Here is a 27,692-nt window from a genome sequence, read left to right on the forward strand (position 1 = left end):
GTTTGCTGCAACTGCAAGTCCATCATGATGTACAGATAGAACCAGCTGGGTGTCGTCAGCATAGGTTGTGAGACTAATGCCGTAGGACTTGATCACCCTCGTCCGAAACATAGATATTAAACAGGGTCGGACTTAGTGAGGAGCCCTGCGGTACTCCACAAGGAAGGGAGAACGTGTGGGAGAAGAAAGGGCCCAGTTTTACAGCCTGTGAGCGGTTGGCCAGAAAGGAAGCGAGAAGTTCTTTGGCTTTGTTGTGGATGCCGATTGCTGAGACACGGTCGATCAGAGTGGCATGATCGACCGTGTCGAAGGCCGCGGATAGATCGAGCAGTATTAATACTGCTGTGCCGCCTTTGTCTAACGTCATTCTTATTTCGTCAGCTGCTTTTATTAGGGCTGTTTCGGTTCCGTGTCCCTGCCTAAATCCAAATTGAGTGTCGTCAAGCAAGTTATTTTCATCAATGAATTTGGAAAGCTGTATATTCATTAATTGTTCAAATATTTTTGCAGGGAAAGGAAGACAGGCAATGGGTCTGTAGCTGGATGGGGAAGAGGGATCAAGGGTGGGTTTTTTCAAAAGTGGCTTGATGATGGCCTTTTTCCAAACTGTGGGATATGAGCCAGTAGTGAACATGGTATTGCAAATATTGGTCAAAGCAGGGGAGATGGCATCAGGGATGAGGTTGAGGATGGAAGGAGGACATGTGTCCAGGGGTGATCCTGATTTGGTGCTGGAGATTAGACGAGAGACTTGTTCCTCAGAGACTGAATTGAACTTACAGAAAGAGGGAGCGGTGGTGGCTGGGGATTGGTTAACTGTGATGGTCGAAGAAGGTTCGGGAAGAAAGGCTGAAAAAATAAAAATTGATACTTGTATAGCGCACTACTCACCCGCAAGGGTCTCAAGGCGCTTGTTATAGAAGTGACTTTGTCCATGAAGAAATCTGCAAGGGAGTTGCAGAGGTGTTGAGACGTGTCGGAAGGGGGAATGGGAGAGTCTGAGAGATGATTAACCACCTGAAACAATTTTCTTGCGGAGTTATGAGCCTGATTGATTTGGGAAGTATAGTAAATCGTCTTTTCTGAGGCAATGAGGTCTTTGTAGTTAGATAGGGCGCTTTTATACGTAATTTTGTCAATAGGGTTGTAGTGCCTGCGCCAGTATCTTTCCAGATTTCTGCAGTGTTGTCTTTGTAGACGTAGGGATTCAGAGAACCATGGGGCGGAAGGTGATTTTCTATTGCGATGAGAGGTTTTGGGAGGTGCCAGTTTGAAACATGCCGTGTCCAAGATGTTGAGATAGTTGCTAGAAGCTAGTGACGGATCCGGTTCCATCGCATTGATGCCAGCGGTCAGCATAGAGGCAAGGTGAGAGATATCGATGTTTTTCCAGTCTCTTGTTGAAATAGGGGAAGATGGTCCGATTTGAGATGGAGGGGACTTGGTTTTAATAGAACAGCAGACTGCTGAGTGATCGGTCCAAATAAGGGGAATAGGAGGGGAAATCAGAATGTCAGGGTCATTGGTGAATATCCCATCGAGGGTGTGTCCTGCTTTATGAGTAGGCTGGGTGACAGTTTGATGAAGTCCTACAGCTGAAAGATCACTGATGAGGGCAATGGTATCGTTGTCAGTCAGGGATTCTAAATGAAAATTGAAGTCTCCTAATATGGTGTATTGAGGAGCTCCAGCTGTAATTTCGACTAAGTTGTTAAGGCTAACAAGGAAATTAGATCTAGGGCCAGGAGGGCGGTAGAGCAAAGTGCCTGTGAATGACTGGTTGCCGGAGAGGTTAATAGAGAAGGAAAAGGCTCGCAATCTCTGTAATTAAGAGCTGTGGTTTTGAGTTTGTAGCGGTTTCTATATATGATAGCTATACCGCCACCCTTTTTTTTAGTTCTATCTAATCTGTGGACGCAGTAGTTTTCAGGGAGGGCTGCTTTGAAGTCAGGGCCAGAGGAGTTGTCACCCCAAGTCTCGGTGATAAACAATAAATCGAGATTGTGTACACAATGAACTTTAGGATGTGTAGTTTGTGTTTTGGGAGGGAGCGTACATTAACGAGTGCTGCTAGAACCTGTTTAGGGGTGGTAGCAGGGGAAGTATGGTTAATGCAAGCAGGGCATTTAAAAGGACCTACCGAAGGGTCAGTATATAAAAATTGAGGTATAGAGTGCGGTAGGTTGGGCGAAGGATTAAGTTCTAGAAGTTGAGAGGAGGTATATTTGATCAGGGCAGGGGCTATGGGGGTCTGAGGGATGGGTGGACCAGGGGGGGTGGCCCTGGGCCCGGTCCCGGCGCGGACTGGCGCAGATGGTCTTGCCTTTGGCGCGCCTTTGGCGCGCCCGCTGCGCTCGTCGGTTGCGCGGGCGGAAAGTGGTATGACATATATAGGGTTGAGAGAGGGCGGGGCTCATCCCAGCACAGGTGCGCTGAATGATTCAACCCCCAATGGCGGCAAGCCCTGCCTCCAACGCGTCAGATCCTTAATCGTCTGCGCGAGGAGCGAGCGGAGAGTGCAGCGGTCAGGGTGAGTGAAGTATTTTCAGAATAGCGCAATTCACAAGTTAAAAGTGCAAACAACAATTTTTACAAATTAAAATAATGGCTGTCTCATTCTCCGGCTTCCGCCTCAGAGTAGTAGTAGTCATTGAATCTAAGCGAGCAGGAAGGCGAGAGGTTAAGTAGGCTGGTGGGCCAGGCTCATCCCAGCACTGGTGCACTGAATGATTCAACCTCCAATGGCGGCAAGCCCTGCCTCCAACGCGTCAGATCCTTAATCGTCTGCAGAGGAGCGAGCGGAGAGTGCGGCGGTCAGGGTGAGTGAAGTATTTTCAGAATAGCGCAATTCACAAGTTAAAAGTGCAAACAACAATTTTTACAAATTAAAATAATAGCTGTCTCGTCCTCCGGCTTCCGCCTCAGAGGAGTAGTAGTCACTGAATCTAAGCGAGCAGGGAGGCGAGAGGTTAAGTAGGCTGGTGGGCTGGGCTCATCCCAGCACAGGTGCGCTGAATGATTCAACTCCCAATGGCGGCAAGCCCTGCCTCCAACGCGTCAGATCCTTAATCGTCTGCGCGAGGAGCGAGCGGAGAGTGCGGCGGTCAGGGTGAGTGAAGTATTTTCAGAATAGAGCAATTCACAAGTTAAAAGTGCAAACAACAATTTTTACAAATTATAATAATGCTGTCTCGTCCTCGGGCTTCCGCCTCAGAGGAGTAGTAGTCACTGAATCTTAGGAAGTGGAACGAGCCAGAGGAGACATGCCTCCGGGGTGTTCCAGTTGGAACGCTGCGAAAGGGATGTGAGGCCGTGCAGAACCTCCGACCAGAAGTCCACAAGGACAGGGCTGTTCCAAACAATAAAGTCTGCCTCCGAGTTGTGACAACGAGGATACCGTGAAGTGGAATTGGGGTACATACGGTGTATCACCCGAGGTGTGAGATAGGCCCTATGCAGGACAAACAGTTGAATCATTTTTAGTCGAGCATTGCGGAGACGCCCCTGGGATATTCAAGGACCTGTGACCATTCCCTATCAGTGAAGTCCCTGGACACCTCCGTCACCCATCTTTTTTTTTTAAAACAGATTTTATTTGATAGATTGCATACATAGTGCAGCACCCCGCACTCCGGAGGAAACTGCCAATCATAACAAGTCTTCAATAAAGAAGCAATCTTTACATCATTTTGTCAGGTATCAATATCAAACTTAACAATATGAACTCCCCCCCAACCCCCCAGGATTCCCCCCCAGGTCACACAACCCCGTCTCCCCTATTCTGCAAATCAGTTCTCAGTCTGAAATTTACATGCATCCTCCATCGTGGCTCAACATATAATTTCCACAGTATCCTCCCGCTCCGCCGGAGGTTCCAGCCACAGGCCCCTATAATCAGCCCACCTTTTCCATATCTTATAGTGCTTACGCGGGCAACCACGGGCTACAAAGATCGGTTGCTCCAGCCCCATACAGAAATCTAATCCCTTCTTCCATACCGGAATAGAAGGAGCTCGGGGGTCTTTCCATGCTTTAGCAATATCTCGTTTGGCGAGGGTCAGGCCTAATAACAACAGATGCCTCTTATGTCTGTTCCCCCCCAACCTCGTCCATCACATGCAACAGACCAAGTCATGCTGTGCATGGGAGTTCCCACCCCAGGACCTCGGAGAGACAATCCAACACCCCTCTCCAGAATCTAGCCAGCGAGCTGCAACTCCAAACTGTGCGGATCAATGTCCCCACCTCCCTCTCACATCTAAGACAATCCGGGGATGCAATGAGGCCTGCCCGCCATAGTCTCTCCCTTGTGTAGTAGATTCTGTGTAAGTATTTAAATTGGATAAGCCGCAGGCGCATCACAATGGCTGCACCCCTAGGAGCCTCCAGTGCCTCCCGCCAGTCCTCCTCCTCCAGCACTCCAACATCCCTTCCCATGACTCCCTGAGCTTCTGCAATGTAGTGGAGCAGTGTGTGACTAGTGTCTGATAGATGCGAGATATCTTTTTTTCCCCTATATCCCCCATAAAGACCTTAGCTTCCAATGGACTAAACTCCAGGAGGCAATCCAGACTTTCCAAGCTCGGCGCAATGGCATGGCGGAACTGCAGGTATTGGAAAAATTGGGAGCTGGGCATGCCATACTCCGTTCAGAGATCCTGGAAGGATTTAAGTGTCGTACCTGACATTACATCCCCCAGCCTTGAAATCCCTATATTATTCCATCCCCTGCAACTCCGGAGGGACTCCATCGCAGGAAGGCGTCCATTACTCCACAGTGGGGTTTCCTCAGTCAGCGTGCCCCACCATCCCATTTGTCGCAGCGTCTGTCTCCAAATCTGGAATACTAGTTGAGTAGCCGGCGGCAGCCTCCTTCGAAGCCGTGCCGCGTACAGTATCTTATGCAAGGAATTAGAGCCCATCAGGTGTCGTTTCAGGGCATACGCTGGGTCACCCCTATCCCTGTACCACCACTAATTTAGAACCAGGAGATGGGAGGCCTGGTAGTAGGAGAGGATATCGGAGGTCGCTAAACCACCACAATACGTTGAAAGAAAACACGTTCGCAATGCCACCCTCACCACACCTCCAGCCCAAAGAAATTGCCCCAGCACTGAATTCACATGGCGGAACCACTGGGGTGATATCGGATAAGGATGATTCTGCAATTGATAAAGCAAACGGGGGAGCGCCACCATTTTTAAAATGGCGACCGCCATAGATCGTAAGGGGCATACGGGACCATGTCTTCATTTCGGTCCGGACCCGGTCCCATACCGGCACCAAATTGCGCTCCCAGGAGATCGTCGGGACCTCTGAGATAAATACTCCTAGGTATTTAATGCCCCCAACTGCCACCTGTAGCGTGGAAGCCCATTCCCCAACACCGGATTGCTCTCCAAGAACCCACAGAGACGATTTACGGGGGTTATGGTATAGGCCCGAAGTTTCGGCAAAAATCTCCATTATCTCGAGTATACGGGGCCCCGATCTGTGAAGGTTGGTAAGAAAGAATAAGACATTATCTGTATATAGGGCTATTCTGTCGGACGAACCCATCTCCCACTCGAATCCGCTAAGCTGAGCGTCCATACACACCCAAGCCGCCAGCGGCTCCATGGCTAGGGCGAATAGGTACGGCGAAAGGGGGCAACCCTGCCGAGTACCCCGCCCGATTGCAAATTTAGAGGATATTGCAACTGCCACCCTAACCGAGGCTGTTAAGTCTGTGTACAATAATTTCAGATAGGGCAACAATCGAGGCCCCAGGTTAAGCCGGGGTAGTAATGCCAATAAGTAAACCCAGCTCAGTGAGTCGAAGGCCCTATCAATATCGGCTAAGAGAAGTGCCGCCTGCCCCCCAGTTTCTTGAACCGCCGCCACTGCTATGTGAATGTTATGTCTGGTAGCCCTATGTGGCATGAACCCTGCCTGATCTGGATGGACGAGTCCCGCCATGTGGGGCAGGAGACGATTAGCCAACGCCTTGGCTAGAATTTTGGCCTCAACATTCAATAGACAAATGGGCCTGTAGGAAGCATGTTGTTCTGGAGGCCTACCCGGCTTCTGAAATACTACTACTTTAGCATGTCTCCAGTCTGCGGGGAGGCAGCCGCGCTCCCGCGCTTCTTCTAGTGCCGCCTTGTATGGCGTGCCAAGGTGAAGGTGATATTTCTTGTAGAACTCACTTGGAAACCCATCGGGTCCTGGAGCCTTTCCAGTATTAAGTTCTCCCAGGGCCCTTCCCAACTCCTCCGCCATCAATGGGAGCTCGAGGCTCTCACGCACCTCGTCCGACACCGCCCTCGGCAGCAAGTCTGCTATGAATTTATCTACCATCTCTGCTGGTAGGCATTCTTTCGGGGCATACTGGGACACGTAGTAGAGTGCAAAACTCTCCGCCAGCCCCTTCGGGTCTGTGATCCAATCCCCAGCGGCATCCAGAAGCCCCGGTAAAGTCTGAGCCTGGAACGTACCCTGGCATAGCCGGTGCAGCATTGTTCCCGACTTATCCCCCCATTGACAGATTCTGCTGCGCGTCGCCAGCCAACGCTTGACGCGCCTCCTCCAGGAGCAGGGACGAATAAGATTGCTGTGCCAGGAGGAGTTGCCCCACCATCTGACTTTCTCGACCTACGCAACAACGACGCTCCAGGGTCTCTATGTCCGCGTACTAAGTCTGCCTTGCGCTGTCGGCACGCAGCCGTGCACCACGCAATATCCACCCCTCGCAACGTGGGCTTCATGGCCTCCCACACCGTCCCGGCCGCTGTGACTGAACCTATATTCTCCGCCAAGAATTGGGTAATGGCCTTCCCCATGTGTTTCTGGTAGTCTTCATTGTGAAGGTACCATGTGGATAGGCGCCATCGAAACGGCTGCCTCACCCCACCCAGCAGCCACTCGATACTTACAGGTGAGTGGTCCGAAAGCCCACGCGGCAAAATAGCCACCGATCGTACCCTACCAATGACTGATTGTGGGACAAAGATATAATCCAACCTAGAGAAGGAGTTATGCACTGCAGATATGTACGTGTATTCTCGCTAAAGTGCGTGTAGATACCGCCATGTGTCCACCCAGTCCAAGTTTTTAACCATGTCCTCCAATTTAGTAGTAGCTGGTAGCCCCCGCCCAACTCCGGGTCTACATCTATCCACCCTCCCGTCCATGACATCATTCCAATCCCCCACTACCACCGCTAACGTCTCAGGAATGTCGGCCCAAAGTGCAAAGAGCCTCTCTACCAAGGACCACTACAGAGGAGGTGGAGCGTACACGCTACCGAACACCAGGGTCTCTTCCCCAATTATACCCCTGATAAATATGTACCTACCCTGCGGATCTACCCATTGAGTGGCGTGGACATAGGGGAGTCTACGGTGCACTAATATGGCCACCCCCCGGGAGCCCCTGACAAAGCCCGCATGATAAACCTGTTGGTAGCCAAATCGCTGTAAGCAAAGTGTTTTGTTACCCAATAAATGTGTCTCTTGTAGGAGTAATACATCAGCTCGCTCCCGTTTAGCCTGTCGCAGTACAGCGGCCCTCTTAATCTGGTCCAGCATGCCCCGCACATTCCAACTGAGGATTCGAAGAGAGGCCCCAGGACCTAGCTCTCTAGTCTCTGCATCCGCCATCAGTAACCCATGAAAGGAATTGGCACTACGGTTGGCCCTTTAGAGGCATGTAAATAAAACAAGAAGAATTCTTGTGTGACCTTACCCCAACGGACCCTTTTCGTAAAATAACAAACCGCTGGCCCCTCCCCCTCACCTCCCAGTTCCCAACCCCATACCTCAAAAACACTGAAGTACCTATTGCGGTGCGGGTAGCCTTAGGCCCACAACTTAGGACCTGAGCACGGCCCCACCAATGGATCCCCCCTCACTACCCATCAGCTCACCTCCCCCCCCAACAAACCAAACTTGGGGAAGAACCCGCCACCATCATCCCCCCATCCCGCTAGCTTCGAATATCAACTGCATCATACATTCAAAGTCTCGTTAGTCCGAGCTTTCCTCCAGAGCAGCGCTCACCCGGCCCCCGCAGCAATGCCTAGTGCATTATAATCATGAGGTGTATCTATAATCCACTTACCCAAGGGACCTACAGTCAGGGATCTACTATGGGAGAATCAGCAGCAGCCCTCGAGCCCCCCTCCACCCCCCCTGAGTTAGAGCGCCTTCAGGACCTGGAACGCCAGTTCCCTCTGCTCCTCGACCCTCTGGCCGTTTGAGACTGTGTTCCACTCTGCGAGGCGTCGGAGTTCAGGCCCGGTGGGGTATGTACCCTTAGTTTCACTGTCTCGTCGGTCCATTGAAAGACCTCTTCTGGTGTGTCAAAAAAGTGGGTGCGAGACTCTAACACTACCCTCAGACGAGCCGGATAGAGTAGGGCATATGGGAGCTTGAGGCCTCGCAGACGCGCCTTTGCCGCCATAAACGATTGTCGTTGCTGTTGCACCATCTTTGTGTAGTCCGGGAAAATAAGGATCCGCTGCTTTTCATAGAGAAGGGGTTCTTTCACCCGTGCCTGTCGTAAAATGGTGTCGCGGTCATGATAGTTCAACAGTTTAGCAATGACTGGTCGGGGGCGGGCCCCCACCGGTGGTTTCTGAACAAGAGACCTGTGTGCCCGTTCTATCACACAACAGTTTGATAGGGAAGCCGAGGGGAGCCAACTTGTCAGCCATTGCGTCAGGAATTTCTCGATGTTGCCCTTCTCGCATCCCTCCGGTAGCCCAACAAAGCGCAAGTTGTTTCGCCGAGCCCGCCCTGCCGCGTCCTCTGCCCGGAGTGCTAGATTCTTCTGTACACTCTCCATGTTGGCTACTTTGCACTTCAGGGGCGCCACATCATCCTCCACTATCGAGAGTCTTATTTTGGCTTCTGTGATACGGGCTACAGCATTGCACACGCCTTGGCGCAGCAGGGTAACGTCCGCTCCCACAGCCCCAATCTTCGCGTCCAACATATCCCGGGACTGGGTGATGGCTGCTAGCAGTGTCACGTTATCAGGCCCGGGTTCGGAGGGCCTCCTGCTGCTCCGGCCCCTCCATTCGGCTCTGTATATTTGTCGATTGGCCCATGCTTCGTGGTGCTCCCTCCACTCTCACCTCGTGTCATTTTGGGCGGCACTTTAGGACACTCACCAACAGTCCAAGCGTCCCGTCAACGGGCGCCCCTTCAGCTCCCCTTCAGATCCTTCAATGCGTGGACAGACCCCTCTGTGGCAACAGTCACTGTCCAGCTCCGGCAGGGCCGGGCGGCCACGTACTTCCAAGGCCCTACACCTTTCACCTCACCCCTCCACAGTGGGGGGGCCATCGCTGCTCTCGTGGACCCCGTGCAGGATCCGACTATCTCCAGGCTACGCCAGTCCCGTCCACTGTACACTACTCACAGGCGCCCATGTCTGGCCTGCGCCACAGGGCTCGGCGTTAGGGATCTCAGCACCGCAAATCAACTGCTTAGGGACCGCCACCGCCCATGGAGGCCATTCGCGCTGAATATGTGCCACGTACAGTCAATCTGGTGCCCACTCCTCATGTCACTGCTGTCACTGCCACTTCCTTAGGATTCAGGGTTCCCTAGGCCCCTACAGGTGAATATGATGCCCTGTAGGCCAGGCACCCCACCGGGCCGCAGTCCACCACCCTTGGGGGGGTGTCAGGCTTCGCCCCCACTCCGTCGCACCCCTGCTCTCCAACCGCCAACTGCGAGGGCCGATTTGCCCCCCCCCCGAGCCCCTGCCAAGCTCCGCCCCACAAGAATAGCAGTCTGAGGCAGCTTCAAACTGTGTTCCCCGGCTTCACGGCCTGCCTCTGGGCCTGCAGGGTTTCTGGGCCTCTGTACTGCTGCCCGGGAAGGATCAGGCCTCACTGTGGCCACCCACATACCTCCGGAGCTCTCCGGGGAAGCCTGGAGCACCAACCAGCCCTGGTCAGGAGGTGCCGGCTCACCCGCAGCTCTTCTGTCTCGGTGGCCGCCTCACGCACCGCGAGCCCGGGGGTCCCTAAAAATCGAGGCCCCAGCTTCGGAGGCGCGGACTAGGCCGCAAACCGCTGCTCCACTCCGTGGATAGTCCGCTCGCCCCCTTGTTCCGCAACTGGCACCTGAGCCTCCCCCAGGGGTCCGGGCCCAAGCGCCGCACTTCAGAACTTCAAAGCGGCATGGGGGACAGGATATATCGGCGGATTAGTAGCTGGCGGGACGGAGCTGTACTAAGCTGCGTCCGCCATGCTGGCCCTCGTAGCCACGCCCCTCTCTGTCTCCCATCTTTGACGTAGAGTTAGTAAGGAAACTCCCAGATGGGGCCGTAGTCCCCAATATAGCCATTGAATCAGATAACTACCATGCTACCGTAACTACCTGTTATGTTTATTAATTGCAATAATTCAAATGCCGGAGGTTCCCTCTGATCCAATAACCAATATCTACGCATGTAATGTGTGACCGCAGTGTGCATTAAAAACAGTGTAGGAGGAGCCGAATAGGTTTGTACAAATTCTGCATGTGGCATTAAGGTTCTGTCCAGAAATAAGTCTCCCACAGCTGTCACACCAGATTCCGCCCATCCCTGCAGGCTAGTGTCTGACAAAACTCCTCGGGCCGTGGGTAAGCCACATAAAGGTATATTCAGGGCATATGGCACTGATAAATTAGTATACTTCAGCACCAACTTCCAATAGTGGAGTGCAATTTGTAAAAGAAATGGAGGGTCTGTCATGTTAGTCACTCCAGGGCATAGTAAGGATTGGAGCGTTCCAGCCCGTAAGCAAGCGGGCGAATAACCTATTTCAAATAGATTATGACGAGCCAGCCAATAAGCCAACCATTGTAATTGAGCCACTATAGAGTATGCTTTAAAATCTGGTGTACCCATTCCACACTTAGTACTTGGCAGTTGTGGTTTGGCAAGGGCCAGTCTATGACGGCCCTGTCCCCAAATTAAAGAAGTTAGTATCTGGTCCAGGGCTTTTTAAATCCAAGCATAGAGTGCAGCTGGGAGATTTGCAAATTGATACAGTAGTTTAGGGAGCATAACCATCTTAGAGATAGCTACACGACCTGCAGTAGTTAAAGGTAAAGTATTCCAGAACGGCACTTGGGATTTGAGGTTGTTATTTGCTCGGACAACATTTCCATCAACTGTGTCCGAAGCGGTTCTTTAAATATTAATCCCAAAAATTTAAAGGTAATAGGTTCCACCCTAAACAGCAGCGGACCAAATTGTAGTGTGGGGTATGTGTAGGTGTCAAAGAAGGAAAAGGCCACTGATTTAGAAGTATTAAGGCACGATCCCGAAATGTCCCCAAATTGCTCAAACAGTGAGGTGATAGGCGCCATATCTACATGCAGACTGGCAAAGTAGAGCAATATGTCTGCACACGCCGAAACGGAGTTACAAAGCCAACCCACTGGGATTCCATATGGTGCCATTATATAGCACAAACAACAAGGGTGACCGCTGGCAACCTTGCGGCGTCCCCCGATACACATTATATGCTGTAGAAATATTGGTGCCGGTATTGGCCCTCGCCGTAGGTCCCGTATAGAGGAGCTTAACCCATTTAATAAAGGCTGGGGGAACCCCATATTTAAGCAGCGTGGCCAGCATGTACGTCCAGCTTAAAGAATCGAACACCTGACTTATGTCTAATGAGAGGCAGCCTGCGTTGGGGTAGCCAATTCAGGCAGAGTGCAGCAGGACATAAAGGCGACGTTTGGTCAAGGAAGTTCTGTGTTTAGGCTCAATTCCGCATTGGTCGGTGTGAATTAGAGTGGGAGTAAGGGGAGCAGTTGTGTCGCCAGTAGCTTACTAAGAATTTTGTACTCTGTATTAAGGATCAATAGTGGCCTATATGCAGAGAGCTCCTTTGGAGCTTTATTAGGTGTCAACAATTAGGTCACGATCACCTCCCGTGTAGTAGGAGGTAAGGCACCTTCATCCAAAGCAGTGGTGTACAGTGGGAGCAGCCTAGGGACCATAGATGTTGCAAAAGTAGAATAAAATTCAATGGGAATCCCAACGGAGCCCTGAGTCTTATTACAGGCTATTCCTCGTATAGCACAGCAGATTTCAGGAGTGGGTAGAGGGGCTGCTAACTCCTCAGCCTGGGCTGCCATGATGGTAGGAAGTTCCATCGCCTCTAGGAATGTAGTGGTTGCAACTGTGGCCTCATGAGCAGGAGCAGCGTAAAGAGTTGTATAATAATCACAAAACGTTCTATTAATGTCCACTTGTGCGGTGAGCAATTTGTGTTGGTCATTATGTATGGCTAGACTAGGTGTGGGGGAGGGTTGTGGTCTAATTAAATTGGCCAAGAGCGTACCAGACCAGTCTGAATCAGCATGAGCATGCAATGTGCACACATGCAAATCTATCACCCTCAAGTGTTCCAGTAATTCAGGTTATCTGATCCTGGTTTCTGGGAGGTCCGGCTCTTTCTCATTGACAGACTGTGCAGCGACATCTAGCGCTTGCAATTTACTCATTTGGTCGGTAAGATCACGTACGGCTTCTCACCGAATCCCCACCAACATCCCCATAGAGACACCTCGGATTATTACCTTGAACGCCTCCCACTCAACAATCCTAGAGGAAGACGTACCCACGTTGTCTGCAAAATAAGTGGTAATGGTGATATCTAAAGTATCCTGGTAAATCGGGTCTTTCAGTTAGAGTGGTTGTAGGCACCCGTGGGAATTGGTGCAGGGGAGTGATCCCAATTAAGTATCAACTCCAGGGGATTAGGATCGGAGATGGTTTTACCCAAATACGTGGTACGTGCTTACATAGGGAACAGGTCTGAGAAGCAGAGAAATTGATCCAAGCGCATGTCTAAGGAGTGTGGGTAAGAATAAAATGAGTATTCACGCATACCAAAATGTTGCATCCAACAGTCCCCACATCTTCGTTAAATTAACTAAGTTGGTTGCTTGTGTAGTGGCAGCTACATTGGCCAAGGTGGGGTGTGACCTATCCAGATCAACATCAAACACTGCATTGGAATTCCCACCCTAGTATCCGACCCCAAGACTACCTGTTGGCACATCTATAGTTATGATTGAAGATGAATCGTAATTTAGAGGTAAATAAACAAGGCACCAATCTTTCCCTGACTTTAGGGATGAGGAAAGAGCCAATCAAGATATCCAGGAGAAAATCAAAAGGGAAATCCAGCTGCAAAGGAGTACAAGTCAGGGGCACAAATAGTTACTGAGCAATATAAAATAAGGGATCAAATGAGTTGCAGCGCATGCTTTCCTCATTAATGTTTCCTTTCTCTATCATTTAAACAGCAACTGACTACACAGGAAGTCTTAATTTCATCTTTATTGGGAACCTTAGACAAAGTCTTCTGATTAGACCCCCATAAAAAAGGGCAATTCATAAGCCATAACCACACTCCTTTTCACTAACCCATAATGTCAGCTTTGTATACAAAGGAGAAGTCCAAGTCTGCCATCTTTTGACAAATATAAAACTCTGTTTTCTGATCGCTTGCATTCCAGTCTGACACTCCGTCTCTGTTGTAGAGCACCCCTCTATGTGATCATGTCAGTGGAAGCACCAGTGCATTTCAGTCCAGGCAATGCACTGAGAGTGGTGTCCTGCTACATTCCACCTGACTTTATGGTAAGTGCAGTAGTTTTTTCTTGTTCCTCTGAAATTCTGGTAAGATGGATGTGATGATATGGGAGATCAGTCTTGAAGAACTTCGGCCCAATGAATTGGCTGGAGAATTACACATCTCCCTACCTTAACTGATCACCCTATTGCACCTTCAATTCCAGTTTATCAAGAGGTGTGGCCTACTGAAGTGATGACCACTTAAAGGAGTAGTCCATCTTACAGCCAGCTCTATGTGGCGTGAGTCTCTGTTTCTAGTCCTAGAACGCTGAGCAGTACATCCGTGAAAATGATCACAGATACCATACCAGGTTAGAAAAATACATCTCAATTTAATAAATAAAACCACACCAAAATGAGAAAAATCAAATTAGGAATGGAGATATTGAATTTTAAAGTTCATAGTGAGAAATAGCGCCAGAAAGAGCTATTGGGGATATTTGGTCACACCGAATTAGAACAAAGTCACAAGTTCAGGTGGACTATGATGGAACGCAGGCCGGCTACAGGGGCTAAGTTAGGCCTGCTGGACATAGTACCTGAAGTCCTGTTTTGTGGCGCATTGCATGGATCTGCGTCGAAGATTCATTGCACAACTGAGGCGATGCATTGGTTGTGAGATGTGGCAAGACTGTGGTGCATGGTCCTGTTGTGTCGGCAGCTGAGAGAATTTGTCTATTCCAATGAGTGGTGAAGCTGTGATGCAGTTTCAGCATTATCATCAAGGCTGCGGTTGACGAGAAATGTGAGTCCCCGTGCTTGGGAAGGCATCGCGCAGTGATGGTTTCGATGACTATGCGTTAGTCCCAAGATGCGAGTTGCAGCTGCAATGCAAGTGTTTTGCAATAGGTTCAATCCATGCAGCAGTGGCGATGTGTCAGTTCGGCTACAGGATGTGCCGCTCAGCCGAGGAGAGGTATCAGCTCTGCTCGGACATGCATCCCTCGGTAGAGAAAATGCATTGGTTCTGCTGGCAAGCACTTTAGGCCCACTTCCAAGGATCCAGGACTTGGGTGGTACCATTTGGCAGTGTAGACTCACAGATGGCAGCATCCAGGTGCAGGTGGTTGGAACATTGTTTTTTCCCTGATGCTTCAAATCAGGAGGCCAGCCCTTGGAGTCACTGTAGGTTCTGGGTTCAAGAGATGCAGGTCCTTCTCACCTTGGCAAGAGGACAGTGGGCATTAGGTACTCACAGCACAGCAATGCAGGAGTCCAGCAGAGTGCAGTCCAGCAGAGTGCAGTCCAGCAGTGCAGTCCAGCAGAGTGCATTCCAGCAGAGTGGCAGTCCTTCAGCAGCACAGCAGTCCTTCTTCCTGCAGGTGCCTGCGGTCCATCTTTTATATCGACTTGCGCATTTGAATTGGGGAAAAGCTTCTAGAAGCAGGCCTCTGAAGTGCACAGATGCCCTGCCATCCCTGCTCTGACTCCAGATTAACTACAAGGTGGGGTAGCAGGGGATGCAGCCTATTCAGGTGCAAGTGAGGCTGGGCAAGGCTCCTCCCTCCCATCCTGTCAGTGATGGCTCATTCAGTCACATCTAAGCTCCCATTGTGCGTGGTGGTTTAGGAGGAATACACTAAGCTCAACTGCCAACTATACCTAGTCATGTGACCAAAGATAGGCTGCAGGCACTAAATGGCTAAGGGAAGAAAATGTGAACTTTCTAAACATGTAATTTTCAGAATTGTAATTTAAAATCCGACTTCACTATAATTTAGGATTTTAAATTAGGATCCAGATACCAAACGTGAGCCAATTTTAGCTGCCTCCCCATTTGGAAATTACACTTATAAAAGGTAATATGGCAATCCCAGTGTTATCATTTGGGAGATATAGGCCTTGAAGTGGTGAAAAACGAATTAAAGAGTTTTTGACTAACAGGACATGTAAAACCTAAAAGTACATGTCCTGCTTTTTATATATATTGCACCCTGCCCTCTAAGCTGTCCAGTGACTACCCTATGAGTGACTTATCTGTATTAAAAAGGAAGGTTATGGCCAGGCAATAGGTTTATTTTGCCAGGTCGAAGTGGCAGTTTAAACTGCACACTACAACGGCAGGCCTGAGATGTTTGAAGGGCTACTTAAGTGGGTGGCAAAAGCAGTGCTGTAGACCCACTAGTAGCATTTAATGTACAGGCCCTAAGCACATGTAGTGCACTTAAACTAGGGACTTATATGTCAGATAAATATGCCAATTGGGGATACACCAATATTATCATGTTTAGAAAATGGGGGGCACATGCAGTTTAGCACTGGTTTGCAGTGGTAAAGTGCTCAGATACCGGCAAAAACTGCTTTTTATATATATTGCACCCTGCCCTCCAAGCTGTCCAGCTCCTACCCTATGAGTGACTTATCTGTATTAAAAAGGAAGGTTAAGGCCAGGCGAAAGGTTTATTTTGCCAAATCAAAGTGGCAGTTTAAACTCCACACTACAACGGCAGGCCGGAGATGTTTGAAGGGCTACTTAAGTGGGTGGCACAAGCAGTGCTGTAGACCCAACAGTAGCATTTAATTTACAGGCCCTAAGCACATGTAGTGCACTTTTACTATCAATCAATCAATCATGACACTTGTATAGAGCGCTACTCACCCGGGAGGGTCTCAAGGCGCTTGGGGTAGGGGTTCGCTACTGCTCGAACAGCCAGGTCTTCAGTTGCTTCCTGAAGGAGAGGTGGTCCTGGGTCAGCCGGAGGTGGATGGGGAGGGTGTTCCATGTCTTGGCCGCCAGGTAGGAGAAGGATCTGCCTCCGGCGGTGGCTCTTCGGATGCGTGGTACGGCGGCGAGGGCGAGGCTAGCAGACCGTAGCTGGCGGGTGGGCGTGTGGAAGGTCAGGCGGTCGTTGAGGTACTTGGGGCCCAGGTCGTGGAGAGACGTGTGTGCGTGGGTGAGGAGCCTGAACGTGATCCTCTTGTTGACGGGGAGCCAGTGCAGGTCCCTCAGGTGGCCGGAGATGTGGTTGCGTCGGGGGATGTCCAGGATGAGTCGGGCGGAGGCGTTCTGGATGCGTTGGGGTCTTTTCTGTAGCTTGGCTGTGGTTCCGGCGTAGAGGGTGTTTCCGTAGTCCAGTCGGCTGGTGACGAGGGCCTGGGTGACCGTCTTCCTGGGTTCGGTCGGGATCCATCGGAAGATCTTGCGGAGCATGCGGAGGGTGTGAAAGCATGAAGAGGAGACGGCGTTGACTTGTCTGGTCATCGAGAGGGAGGAGTCCAGGATGAATCCCAGGTTGCGTGCGTGGTCTGTGGGCTTGGGGGCGGTGCCCAGGGCAGGGGGCTACCAGAAGTCGTCCCGGGTGGAGGGTGATGGTCCCAGGATGAGGACTTATATGTCAGATAAATATGCCAATTGGGGATACGCCAATATTATCATGTTTAGAGGAGAGAGCACATGCAGTTTAGCACTGGTTTGCAGTGGTAAAGTGCTCAGATACTCCAAAAACTAGGTTAGAAAAATGGAGGAGGAAGTCAAAACGTTGGTGGGAAGTCCAACCAAGGTTGATCAGTCTGACAGCTACCACTGACTTGGGCTTTACTGGTTGTTGTTTGAACATATTTGTGACTTTACACAATGAAGATAGTGGACAAACAACAGTCTAAGATGCACACCAATAGAGCAGGCAAGACTGTTGGGCACACTGCTTGTAAGATGTTTGCTACTTCCCCCACTGATATCCACTAGGCTGTGTGGTCAGTCTTTAATAAGCTGAAAAAGAGTTTGGCAGGTTTGAGCACTAAACTGAGTGTACAATAATATAAGTTAAAACATATCAAAATAGAGTTAGATAAAGTTAAACACTGGAACTACGAAAATTTGCCTTGAAAGACAATGAGAGTGCAACTGCTGTGGTAATAAAATCATTGCAGTTGCAGATAATTGGACTGCAAGTCAAGATGAAGGGCTTTGAGGGCTTCTACAGGAGCAATAATATCCTGGGAAACAAACTTCATCTTCACGTGTTCTCTTTAATGCAGACAACAACTACCTACTGTTCATTGAGGACAGGGGTGAATTGATCCCTCTCCTTGTAAAAGACCTGGACAAGTATGACTTAATAGCAGGCTGAATATTAGATTTATTGAGAACCTGATTTTGAAGTTGTTGAACCACAGTTCAACCACATCCCCATTTCAAATAGTGCATTTCTGAAAGAATGTTACAGTGGGATAACACAGCTTCATTTCTTTTCACTTCGTAAATGGGTTCGCATATATTTATTTGTTACTTTGTAATCATGCCACTGTGACTAGAATTTACAAAGTAATTCAAATGTCTATTTCAATAATTATTTTGCATAATCCAGTTTATTGTGAAACATGTAAAGGGATCATTTTTTCTTTCTACGGCCCGTGGCAACTCACTTGAATTGTAATATGGCAACCACAATATGTTTAATTGCAGTTTAATAACGAAAGGGTGTCCTTATATTGAAAAGTGTTTTGACTTCTAAACATTTGAAACAGTTGGCCATTCTTCCTCAAATGCGCAGTACCAAAAACTGTTGCAGATGTTCAGGGGCGGCTCCTCCACTATGGCGGAGGAGAGTCGCCCTACTGCTTTTAAGCAGTGCAGAAGCAAAAACATAAAATGATAATAACTTTCACTTATTATCATTTTATGTTTGGCTGCTTTGCGGGTGGGTGGCAGGGTTGCTCTGCACTTTTAGGAGTGAACAAACCACTCCTCAAAGTGTGCAGTGACTGTTTGGTCGGCCCTCTTGGGCCGCCCAAGCCAGTCATGCGCATTTTCCCACTTCTCCACGCTAGCTGCATTACATGGATGCTAGTGCTAGGTTTTTCAAGGTGAACACGAATGCTGTTTCACCATTGATCTCAGAATTCCACTAAGAACAGTCTTGGTTGTCTACCATAGACTGCACCATTAATTGATCCATGAAATTGGAAGATTAAACCTACCTGAACTCACGGCTTACATCCATTGCCCTGGGTAAGCTTAATTCTTTACAATTATTACAGCCCACCCTCTGATGCAACAATTCTATTTAATTCCCCATACTCCAGTCCCCAGAACTTCGATCCTGAAGAGACCACAGAAGGTCAAAACGTCATCGACTATTTACAAAGGAGAGTCCAGAACACTAGAATATTCTCTAGAACACCTGATTTATTTTTATAAAAACACAATGGACATCATTTAATTCCAATAACCAATTCCTTCTAAAACTGTCACTCTACTTCACTCACCTGTTCGTCATCGTCACTCCACTGGGGTCACATGAGTCACAATCTCTCTCGTATAAATATATATGTAAATAGTGTCAATACAAAGCAAAAGTCAATTTTTTATATAATTGTTCATGTTGTTGCAAATTAAAAAGCATTCTCTTCGGCTGAAGTGAGTGTTGAATAAGTAAAGTGGTGAGGCTGCTTCTATCCAGATACGTGACTATCCGAATAATTTTTGTTTAAATCATTGCAAGATAGTTGGAACTTGCTGAAAACAAAAATTATTTTGATATAAATAGGTCCCTTGTGAACAATTGTGCTCAAGCTGATGTTCCTTTTTAGTCACACACGAGTCATTGTAGATTCTTTCACAAGGGTGCAGTATGCAATCTGTTGTGAGATATCTCTCTTGAATCAGAGACAAGTCCTTGCACTACCAGGCTGCTGTATTTCATGTTCTTAATAAATATCTCATAGGCGTCCCTACTATTATCTAACACCTCAGTTTCAGAACACCAGAGAATAATGAGAAATCAGATTTCTGTACTTTTCTCCTTTTGTTGAAAGCGTAAGGAAATAATAATGAAACACTTTACTGTGCACTGCAGATGCCACAGAGGACGTAGCTTCAAGACACAAATTTACAACTTCGCGTTTGCAAGTTTATTGTTGCTTCATTTTTTTGTACCAAATAAATATGCCAATGCTGGCTTGTGGCGGTGATAGGCATCACGGCTCTGAGAGCACCTCATGTATGCGCTAGAAGAAGCAGTTGATGGCATCCTAAAATTTATATATATTACCAAGCACTAGTACTTATAAAGACCCTTTTCTGTGTACTGAACAACTTTTTATTTATCTGTTCTTCATTGTTGAAATGCTATTCCTTTTCATGTTGAATGTGGGCTGAAGTGGCAGGTAAAGACACACTCTTTGTTAACCAGGATTGCAAAATTACAGGCTGTAGCAGTTTACAAAGAATAAGTGTATCCCAAGAGGAACTCCTTTTCCAGTAACCATTGCATATTGTAAACCAAAGATGTGAAAGAAACTAAAATAGTTGAAGGGAGCTGACCCAAACAAGCCAATGGCTCAAGGGTGATAACATAAGCCCACTTTATGTATACTATTTGTGCCTTTATGAAATGATCTCTGACACACAGCTAAAGCTGTCTGTAGCCAGACCTAAAACACTGTTGTAACCAGGAGACAGAGATTCTGTATTGAACTCCTGAGGGATCATTCTCAGCATCTTCTGAAACCTGGAGCCTAATGTACAGAGGGAACGATCCAGATCTGAAAATGTTACGGTTTGTGGATAGAGGTCACTGCACCACTGCATACATTTTAGTCCTTCTCCTTTAATCAGATTGAAGTGGGACACAAAACAGGCCAGTGGATTGGTGGCAGAGCGCTGTACACAAGAAAAATAAATGAACCATTTTACTGAAATATATAGTACCATTTAGAAATACATTATGAAACATAGAAACAAAATAATTTCAAGGAAATGTATGTGTTTTGAAGGGGCCAGAAAAATTATTACTGCCTGTGAATCTTACTAATATGGCAAAAATAAATAGTTTCATCACTGAAACGGTTGTGCAATACTAGAGCGGGGAGCTGTTCAATAGTACTTTATAATACATTATCAGGTTTAACGATTAGAAAGGCAAATACTCCAGCATCTGATTGAGCAATTGCATGGTTCGTGATTGCATTTTGAGGTATAATGTGTGCATTTCAAGAATATGTTTACTATTGTGCTGGACCAAAAATGCTTATAGTGCTCTACTGAGCTTCTCATCTTGTAATCTGTTCTGGAGGACAACACCTGACACTCCATAATGAATGTCCCATTTCTCTTATTTATCTGATCTGTTTTGACCAGTAGACTTGGGCAGACACCCTTCGAAAGTCTATCTTTTACCTATGTTAAAAAAATGTGTTGAGGGAAATCAGAAAACCACAGTAGTTGCATCTGCACCCACTCTTTACCCTGGCCCTCTATCATGTGCCATGTTGTACATACCCCTCCTCTTTCCAAAGTTAGTCTCTTCTGCTAGGTTATGTTACCATAACAGTTTTTGAACTTCTGATCTTCACTGACACATCGGAGTCACTATTACAGAAAACTCACCTGCTTTCTGTCAGTCTCCGTCCGCTATTTCCTCCCCTCCACTTCTGTGTCGCTGTGTCCTTTCTCTACTAAACCAGTGATGTGTCTTGTTTTACAGGTGTACCAACTCCTGGTGTCCTTAGTGGAGAACCTGGTGTATTTATCAGAAGGGCTGAAGAATGAAACTGTCCTGACGGAAGAGGAGGAAGTAGAACTGTACATGTAAAATAGATTTATTTCATGAACACTCATTATTTCCATCTTTATAAAATATATTTCGAAGCGGACGCGGCAGCCTGGAATCATCGCAGACGCTGCTTGCTGCTCTGTTTGCAACAGGTCTTTTTTAGATATGGCTGTTTAATCAATAATTCTCTTTCTTTCTGCCAAGTCCGCAGCGCCGAGACGCCCCTGGGCATTTGCGCGCTTTATAAGTTTAAAAAATAAATAAATAAACTTCAAGGCATGTGCATCTGTGTAAAATTATATTTATTGATTAAAGTCACTCCATCTGTATTAGCACTTAAACATCAAGCGTTTCAGAGTAGGCTTTCAGCCACTAGGTCACTTTGCTTTGTTAACTCGGCTGGTTAAGAGTCTGCTTTTGGAACTTGCAGGCGAATTGCTCATAACAGACTCAGTGCAGGATGAATCTTCACAGCATTTATTTATTTTATTTTTTATTTTAAAAGTTTTATATAGCGCTGGCTAAAGAGTAGGGTAGATTTTACTGCATGCAAACAAATTTCTGAACTGAAAGCCTTTCCCAGCAAGTACTGCATTATTCATCCATTATATTACTTTTGACAGCATCTTGAAAAACAGATGTAAATTGATCTAAATTGGGAGGAAGTATTTTCTCAGGTAGAAATCTTGGCATTGACCACAGTTCTTGAATTCTCAAGGGGGGCATGCCCACAAAGGCGTTAAGGGGGCGTGCCTCATTTCCCCTAAATGCTTTAAAAGGCAGTCTGCAGATGAATACTGTGTCCTCTGTTTACAAACACACGTCGCTGTCAGAACTTGAAGCCTGACACTCAGCCCTTTACTAAAAGACAACAAGGACATTTGGAGAAGGCTTTTTATGGTCTTGTAACAGACCCTTCAGCATATGCTAAATAATCAACCAAACAAAGAATATACAGAAGGCAACCTCCCTACGTCATTGGCTCGTTTGAATGAGCCCTTTGCAGCTGTGACTTGTCTGATTGGTTCTTTTTAATTTACTCAGCAGGGCATGTTGCAGATGTTTACAATTAACCGCGTGTACATTTCGCTTTGGTGTTGGCTGGTCCAAAAAGTAGTCTGTCTGAGGCATGACACCAGCTCGTGCCTGCAGTGCCTGTGTCCCCAGCCCAGAGGCTGAACGTAGGTACCCACCCAAAGCACTCCTCAAGCCTGTAGCAAACAAGTGATCTAGCTCATGCTCCTGCAACGTGCCACGCAATGCTCAGTAACCCACAGGACACAAACTATACTGCTAATCGCTGCATCGCAGGCATCAAACCTTGGTGAATTGAAAGGGGTCCCCTTGTCTAAGATGTCTATTACATCAACTTGATCAGGGTGTTTTCATTACAATACAGATATGTGGTGGTGCCCTCCAGCCGTGCGGACATTGGTTACCTGCACAAACTATGTCAGTGCTAATGTTTGTGTTTCCAATAATGTCAAGATCTGTCCTATCATAAGCATAGCTTTTTGAGATCAACTTTTCCGTTTCCCATGTAAATTGGTTTATTTTAAAAGAAATCAAATCATGAAGCAACTGTCATTACTCAGTACCACCATGACAAGGGTGTATGTTTTGTATGCGCTTTCGAACACTGATATTGTTAAACAGGAAGGTGCTGTGGGACTAAGAGCAGTTATTAAAAAGGTTTTACCAGTGTGAAGGATGCAAAATTGGATTCTCCAAAATTGGCCACGTTGCTAGGTGGGCCTCTGCCTGAGAGGAGCCCCAATGAAGCAGGATTATACAAAGCTGAAGCAGCAGTAGCTCGTAGCTCATACCTCAGGAGCAGCTGCTTAGAGTATAGTAATGGGGAGGAGAGAGCCCCCACTCGTGCAGCTCCGAGAGCACCATCTGCAGGCTTGGAAGAGAACGGCAGCCATGCACCCTCCACGCCACCCACCTGTCCGCTGCATGCCCAACATGACAGGCAAGTTTCTTGGTGTGGTATTTAGGAGTGCTGATGAGCAGTCCCTGCCTATTTAATTCAGGAAGTCTTTTTCTTACTTCTTAAGAGGAACTTTCAGTAATAAGCCAAATGTATTGCCAATACTTGTAGTTGACATGCCCACTCCTCGCTTGTAATTTAGATAAATACTTTAGTTTTAGTTGAGAGCTGAGGAGTCTCTGAGGAGTGTTTCAAAATTGGTAAGGACGCAACCACCTATCAAACACTGAGTAGACAATGTGTGCCTCTTGCTCTGTCGGTGGTCAGTACCCTGTAAAGACAAGGGGTCTATGGGTGTCTTTTGGGTGACTAAGCGCCATGATGCCCCTTGGTAATCAAAGGAAAGGTCCATTTATACAGTAGAGACCCTCCCCTCTAGTACCACTGAGTGACCACACTCTAGAGATATCGTGCATCTCAGCAACATTTCTTGCCCCTTTGCTTCGAGACACATATTATTAAACACCTAGCTCTCATAGAGAGGGGTTGATACCTGACACACTGTGCTATTTGCTTCTGGGGCAATCACAACTTTCTCTGTTCTCCCAGAAAGGACAGACCAAAGTGGGGAGAATGTGAAGCATATTGTAAAAAGTAGTGCAACAGCAATTTTTTCTGTACCTCTTTCGGTGTGTCTCATGAAGTGATGAAAGAAGCACCAGCCCTGCTTGTATTCTGGTACAATATATATGCGTATTGTAAGGAGGTTGGGTGTACCTTGAGCTTTTCAATATTCTAATGATTTGTTTTTTGTGAAGCACTTCATACCACACTTGTGTGTTTTAAGTGCTCTGGGTAGTATGTGTTAGTTTTATCCAAAGTAATGGTACTCAAGCGACCTTTAAAGGATGGGCAGCTGAGAAAGCAATGCTAGGACTCAAACACGTGACCTGTAAATCACTGAGTCCTTGAGCCAGCTATTGGTAAGTAGGTGGCCCTGCCCTGCCATACAACCCCTATCCATTACGGGCTCCTCCACACTGAAGAACAACCATCCATCTGCTAGGAAAAGTTGTAGTAAAGTGTCTGAAACGAATCGAAATCGTGTTCACCATAATTCCACATCCTCATATAACACAGAAACTGTGGGTCCAGTGTGAGGAGACTTAAAGATATATTTCCTGAGCGTAGCGGAAACGACCATAGTGAACTGACAACCCACTACAAACCACCAAAACACAACATGTTTTCAGGACCGTTTCAATTTGATTTACTTAAATCAAGCCACACGTCGCCTGTCTTTATGGATTCTTCTATCAGCTACAGTATAGTACTCTCACAGACAATGGTGTGTGCCTAGAACTTGACTTTAACGCTGTATCCCACCCCACTACTACATAGACATCTTCAAGCCTCTTTTGAAAGTCAGTGTTCCACCTGTCAGGTGTGCATGTGATTGTTCAACCTGCCCAGCAAGAAAAGCGTCATGGAGGAAGTGACGACCAATACACCTGTCCTCTCTACACCACCTGCAGTTACGGCGAAGAAGAACTCATATGAAATAAGTATAGAAGATGAGGGCACTGAAGCACCCACCATACTAACTGTTCATCAGTGCAATCACAATTAATTTCATTCATTCAATCATCCACTAATTCACGGCTGAAATCTCATATACTACCTTTTCACACTGTCCTTCACACATGCGCTCGCTCACCCAGGCAACCACTCAGGCTTTCAACTTCTCACTTATTTATCCAACCAGCCATGGAATCATTCTTCCATTCATTGACTCATCCATCCACAAAAAATCAATTAAGAAGCAATTTCACTTATAAGCCAGGCGTGTTTGTTTTGCCAATGCTTGTTATGTGTCTATGTATGTAAGTATGTATTTATATATGCAAATCTTGCCAGAAACAGCAAAACAATGTACAGATCCTAAGACAAAGAGTACAAAAGGTGAGCATTTCCAGTGTGAAGGGAAGAGGAGCGTCTGGGTACTTAGTGGTGTCCAACTGTAGTATTCTTTGGAGAGGTGTGCTTTAGCTGTCTTGCCTAAAATCATGGAACTTGAGGGAGGTCTTGTTAGATATGGGGATGTTGGTAGTCGGAGAAGACCTTATTCATGTTGTTTTTATTTTTCACATTCTTTTCCCTCTCTAATCTGGCGTTGTCCTGGTTGCAAGTTCATTGAGAGCCACCTGAGATGGTTAGTTTGTCAGCAAGATAGACAGGGATGCTAAAAGTGATGGCAACCCTACTGGGTAAATTGTGTCAAGAAGACATGATTGAGGTTGTGGTCTTTAAATTGATGTCTTTGGATGACGTGTTGTGTAGTCTGAATAGAAATGTGTTATTTTCGCAGCAGACTGCACACCTTTGGGGAAGAAATCGCTTGTATTTGAAGTTAAATGTTATTTATTTCATATTAAAAACTCCACTTTTCAATTTGTCAAAAAAGTTTAACCTTCAGTTTACCAAAATTCTATTAGCGAATTAATTCACTTAATTCATTTTAAAATTTGTCTGTTGTTCAGGATTCATTCTCTCTTTTTAAGCAAGATCTGCAATTCACATCAAACAAACCACATTCAGCATATATAGTTGCAGTCAAATATTTTGAAATATATTCTTTCAAGAATGAAAAATGTTGTAGCTGAATATATCAGTGGGGTGATAAGTCCAGTGCTCTACTTCACTGCCTTTGTCAACAGACACTTCGGCCTATATCTATTCCTGATATACTCGGCCCCGCTGGAGAAGCTCTCACCGACCCTACACAGATTGCGGCTAGCTTTGCTGAATACTTTACATATTTATATGCTCCACGTGAGACCCTCCTGGAGGACATTATCCATTGATTCCTGGCCGACTTGCCTCCAAGATCTCTGTCGGACTCGGTGCGGGAGGACTTAGATGCCCCGTTATACATACCTCATATTGACTGATATTGCTGCTTAATGTTAAGGCGAAACTCCTAGCAAAAGTCTTTGCTAACTGCATGGTCCCACATATTGTAGAGCTAATCCACCCTGATCAAGCCGGTTTTATGCCCGGTTGTGCAACTCTACACAATATTCGTCGGGCTCATAACGCTTTTGCCTCAGTGGACAAGCTGGACGAGCCAGCTGCGCTTCTCCTCGCCGTTATTGATAAGGCCTTTGATTCCCGTAGCTGGACCTACCTTTTCACACTCCTGAACTGCCTAAATATTTGCCCCCGGCTCATCAAATATATCCACCTCCTCTACACAGACATTACCGCATCGGTTTGTGTTGCACACTTGACCTCGCAGTCATTCCCTATTGGTAGAGCTACAAGACAGGGATGTCCCCTGTCCCCTTATCTCTTTGCACTCTTTATGGAGCCGCTTGCGGCTTGGGTAAGAATTGATGCCCAAGTTCATGGCTTCGATTGGTTGTGGGAAGTCTTTGACCACATAGCGCTGTATGCAGACAATGTATTATTTTTCTTAACATAACCTAATAGAACGGGTCCGCGGCTACTCAGGATGATGCAAATCTTTGGCAGCCTCTGGTCTTTACATGAACGCTCGCAAATCCTTTATGTGGCCTTTACTTGGGGGAGACCAATTGGGTGTATGGACGCATGAAGTGAAGGTGGTCCCTGATGGTTTGAAATAACTCAGGGTATTCCCGTCAGTCTCTCAATCCATCTCATGGGACAAAAATATGGCCCTTTGTTGACGCAAGTCAAGGAGCAAGTGCGCTCCTGGTCACATTTGCTGCTATTCCTATTTGGTAGATCTGCCATCTTTAAAATGGTTTCCTTACCTCTCCTCCTCTACCAACTCCAAAACCACCCTTACCCAATATTACCCACCCGGTTCAGACAACTAAATGCTGTCCTTGGCCACTTCCTCTGGGGCGGGGGATCCACGTGTGTGGGTTTAGGAACTTGCTTCCAGTCCACATATTGTGGGGGTATTGCGATTTCAGATGTCCGGGCATATCATGGCACTTCACAGCTTCTTATTTTAAACGACTGGTGGCATGGTGACAGACATGGTCCAGCTTATGCGGTTGAGCGCTGGTTAATGGACACTAAGCCATTACATACAATCCTATACTCAGGTCCAACTCTTAAAACGCTACTGCCCGCAACTAGGATGATCTTCGTGACATGGGGACAAGTGCTGCATAGGATGGGATGGTGGGGCAAACTGACTAAGGAAACCCCTCTTTGGCACAACGGCCTATTACCACAACTGTCGGGGCTGCAAGAATTTGCAGGTTGGGAGGCCATTGGTATTTCAATGATTGGGGCGGTTTTAATGGTCAGACCCTAAAATCCTTTCAGGAGCTACAAACTGAATTTGACATGCCTCGTTTGCAATTCTACAGATACCTTCAATTTCGCTGTGCATTATTCCTCTACATAACACGCCAAAATACTATACCTGACTTCAAACCTATTGTGGCCAAGTGGCCCACTGCAGAGCCCTAATTGCTGAGTATGAAGTGGAGTGTTTGATATTCTGAGGTGGTTAGTGAAATCTGTATGAAGTTGGATCTAAATGTTGTACGGGTGTTGTGTGTGTGTGTAGTCTGGGTGTGATTGTCAGATGGAATTGATGGGTGCTGAGAGATGAAGTATTGCAT

General features: G+C 47.2%; 1 protein-coding gene across 4 annotated transcripts in view; it reads left to right on the top strand.

Annotated features, from left to right (window-relative positions):
• MYCBPAP (MYCBP associated protein) overlaps positions 1-21,418 on the top strand; it is a 1,064,843-nt gene extending 1,043,425 nt beyond the window's left edge. For 2 of the 4 annotated variants that reach the window (XM_086930830.1, XM_086930832.1), the window contains exons 19-20: positions 13,545-13,644; positions 21,066-21,417. In XM_086930830.1, the coding sequence (XP_086786956.1) occupies positions 13,545-13,637 (93 nt within the window). In that variant the 3' untranslated portion in view covers positions 13,638-13,644; positions 21,066-21,417. Of the gene's footprint in view, positions 1-13,544; positions 13,645-21,065 lie in introns of all 4 variants that reach the window. The other 2 variants (XM_086930831.1, XM_086930829.1) reach the window with 2 other exon arrangements.
• The last annotated feature ends 6,274 nt before the right edge of the window (positions 21,419-27,692 follow it).

Source organism: Lissotriton vulgaris, chromosome 7 (genome assembly GCF_964263255.1).
Source record: "Lissotriton vulgaris chromosome 7, aLisVul1.2, whole genome shotgun sequence".
In the NCBI taxonomy this organism is placed as follows: Eukaryota; Metazoa; Chordata; class Amphibia; order Caudata; family Salamandridae; genus Lissotriton; species Lissotriton vulgaris.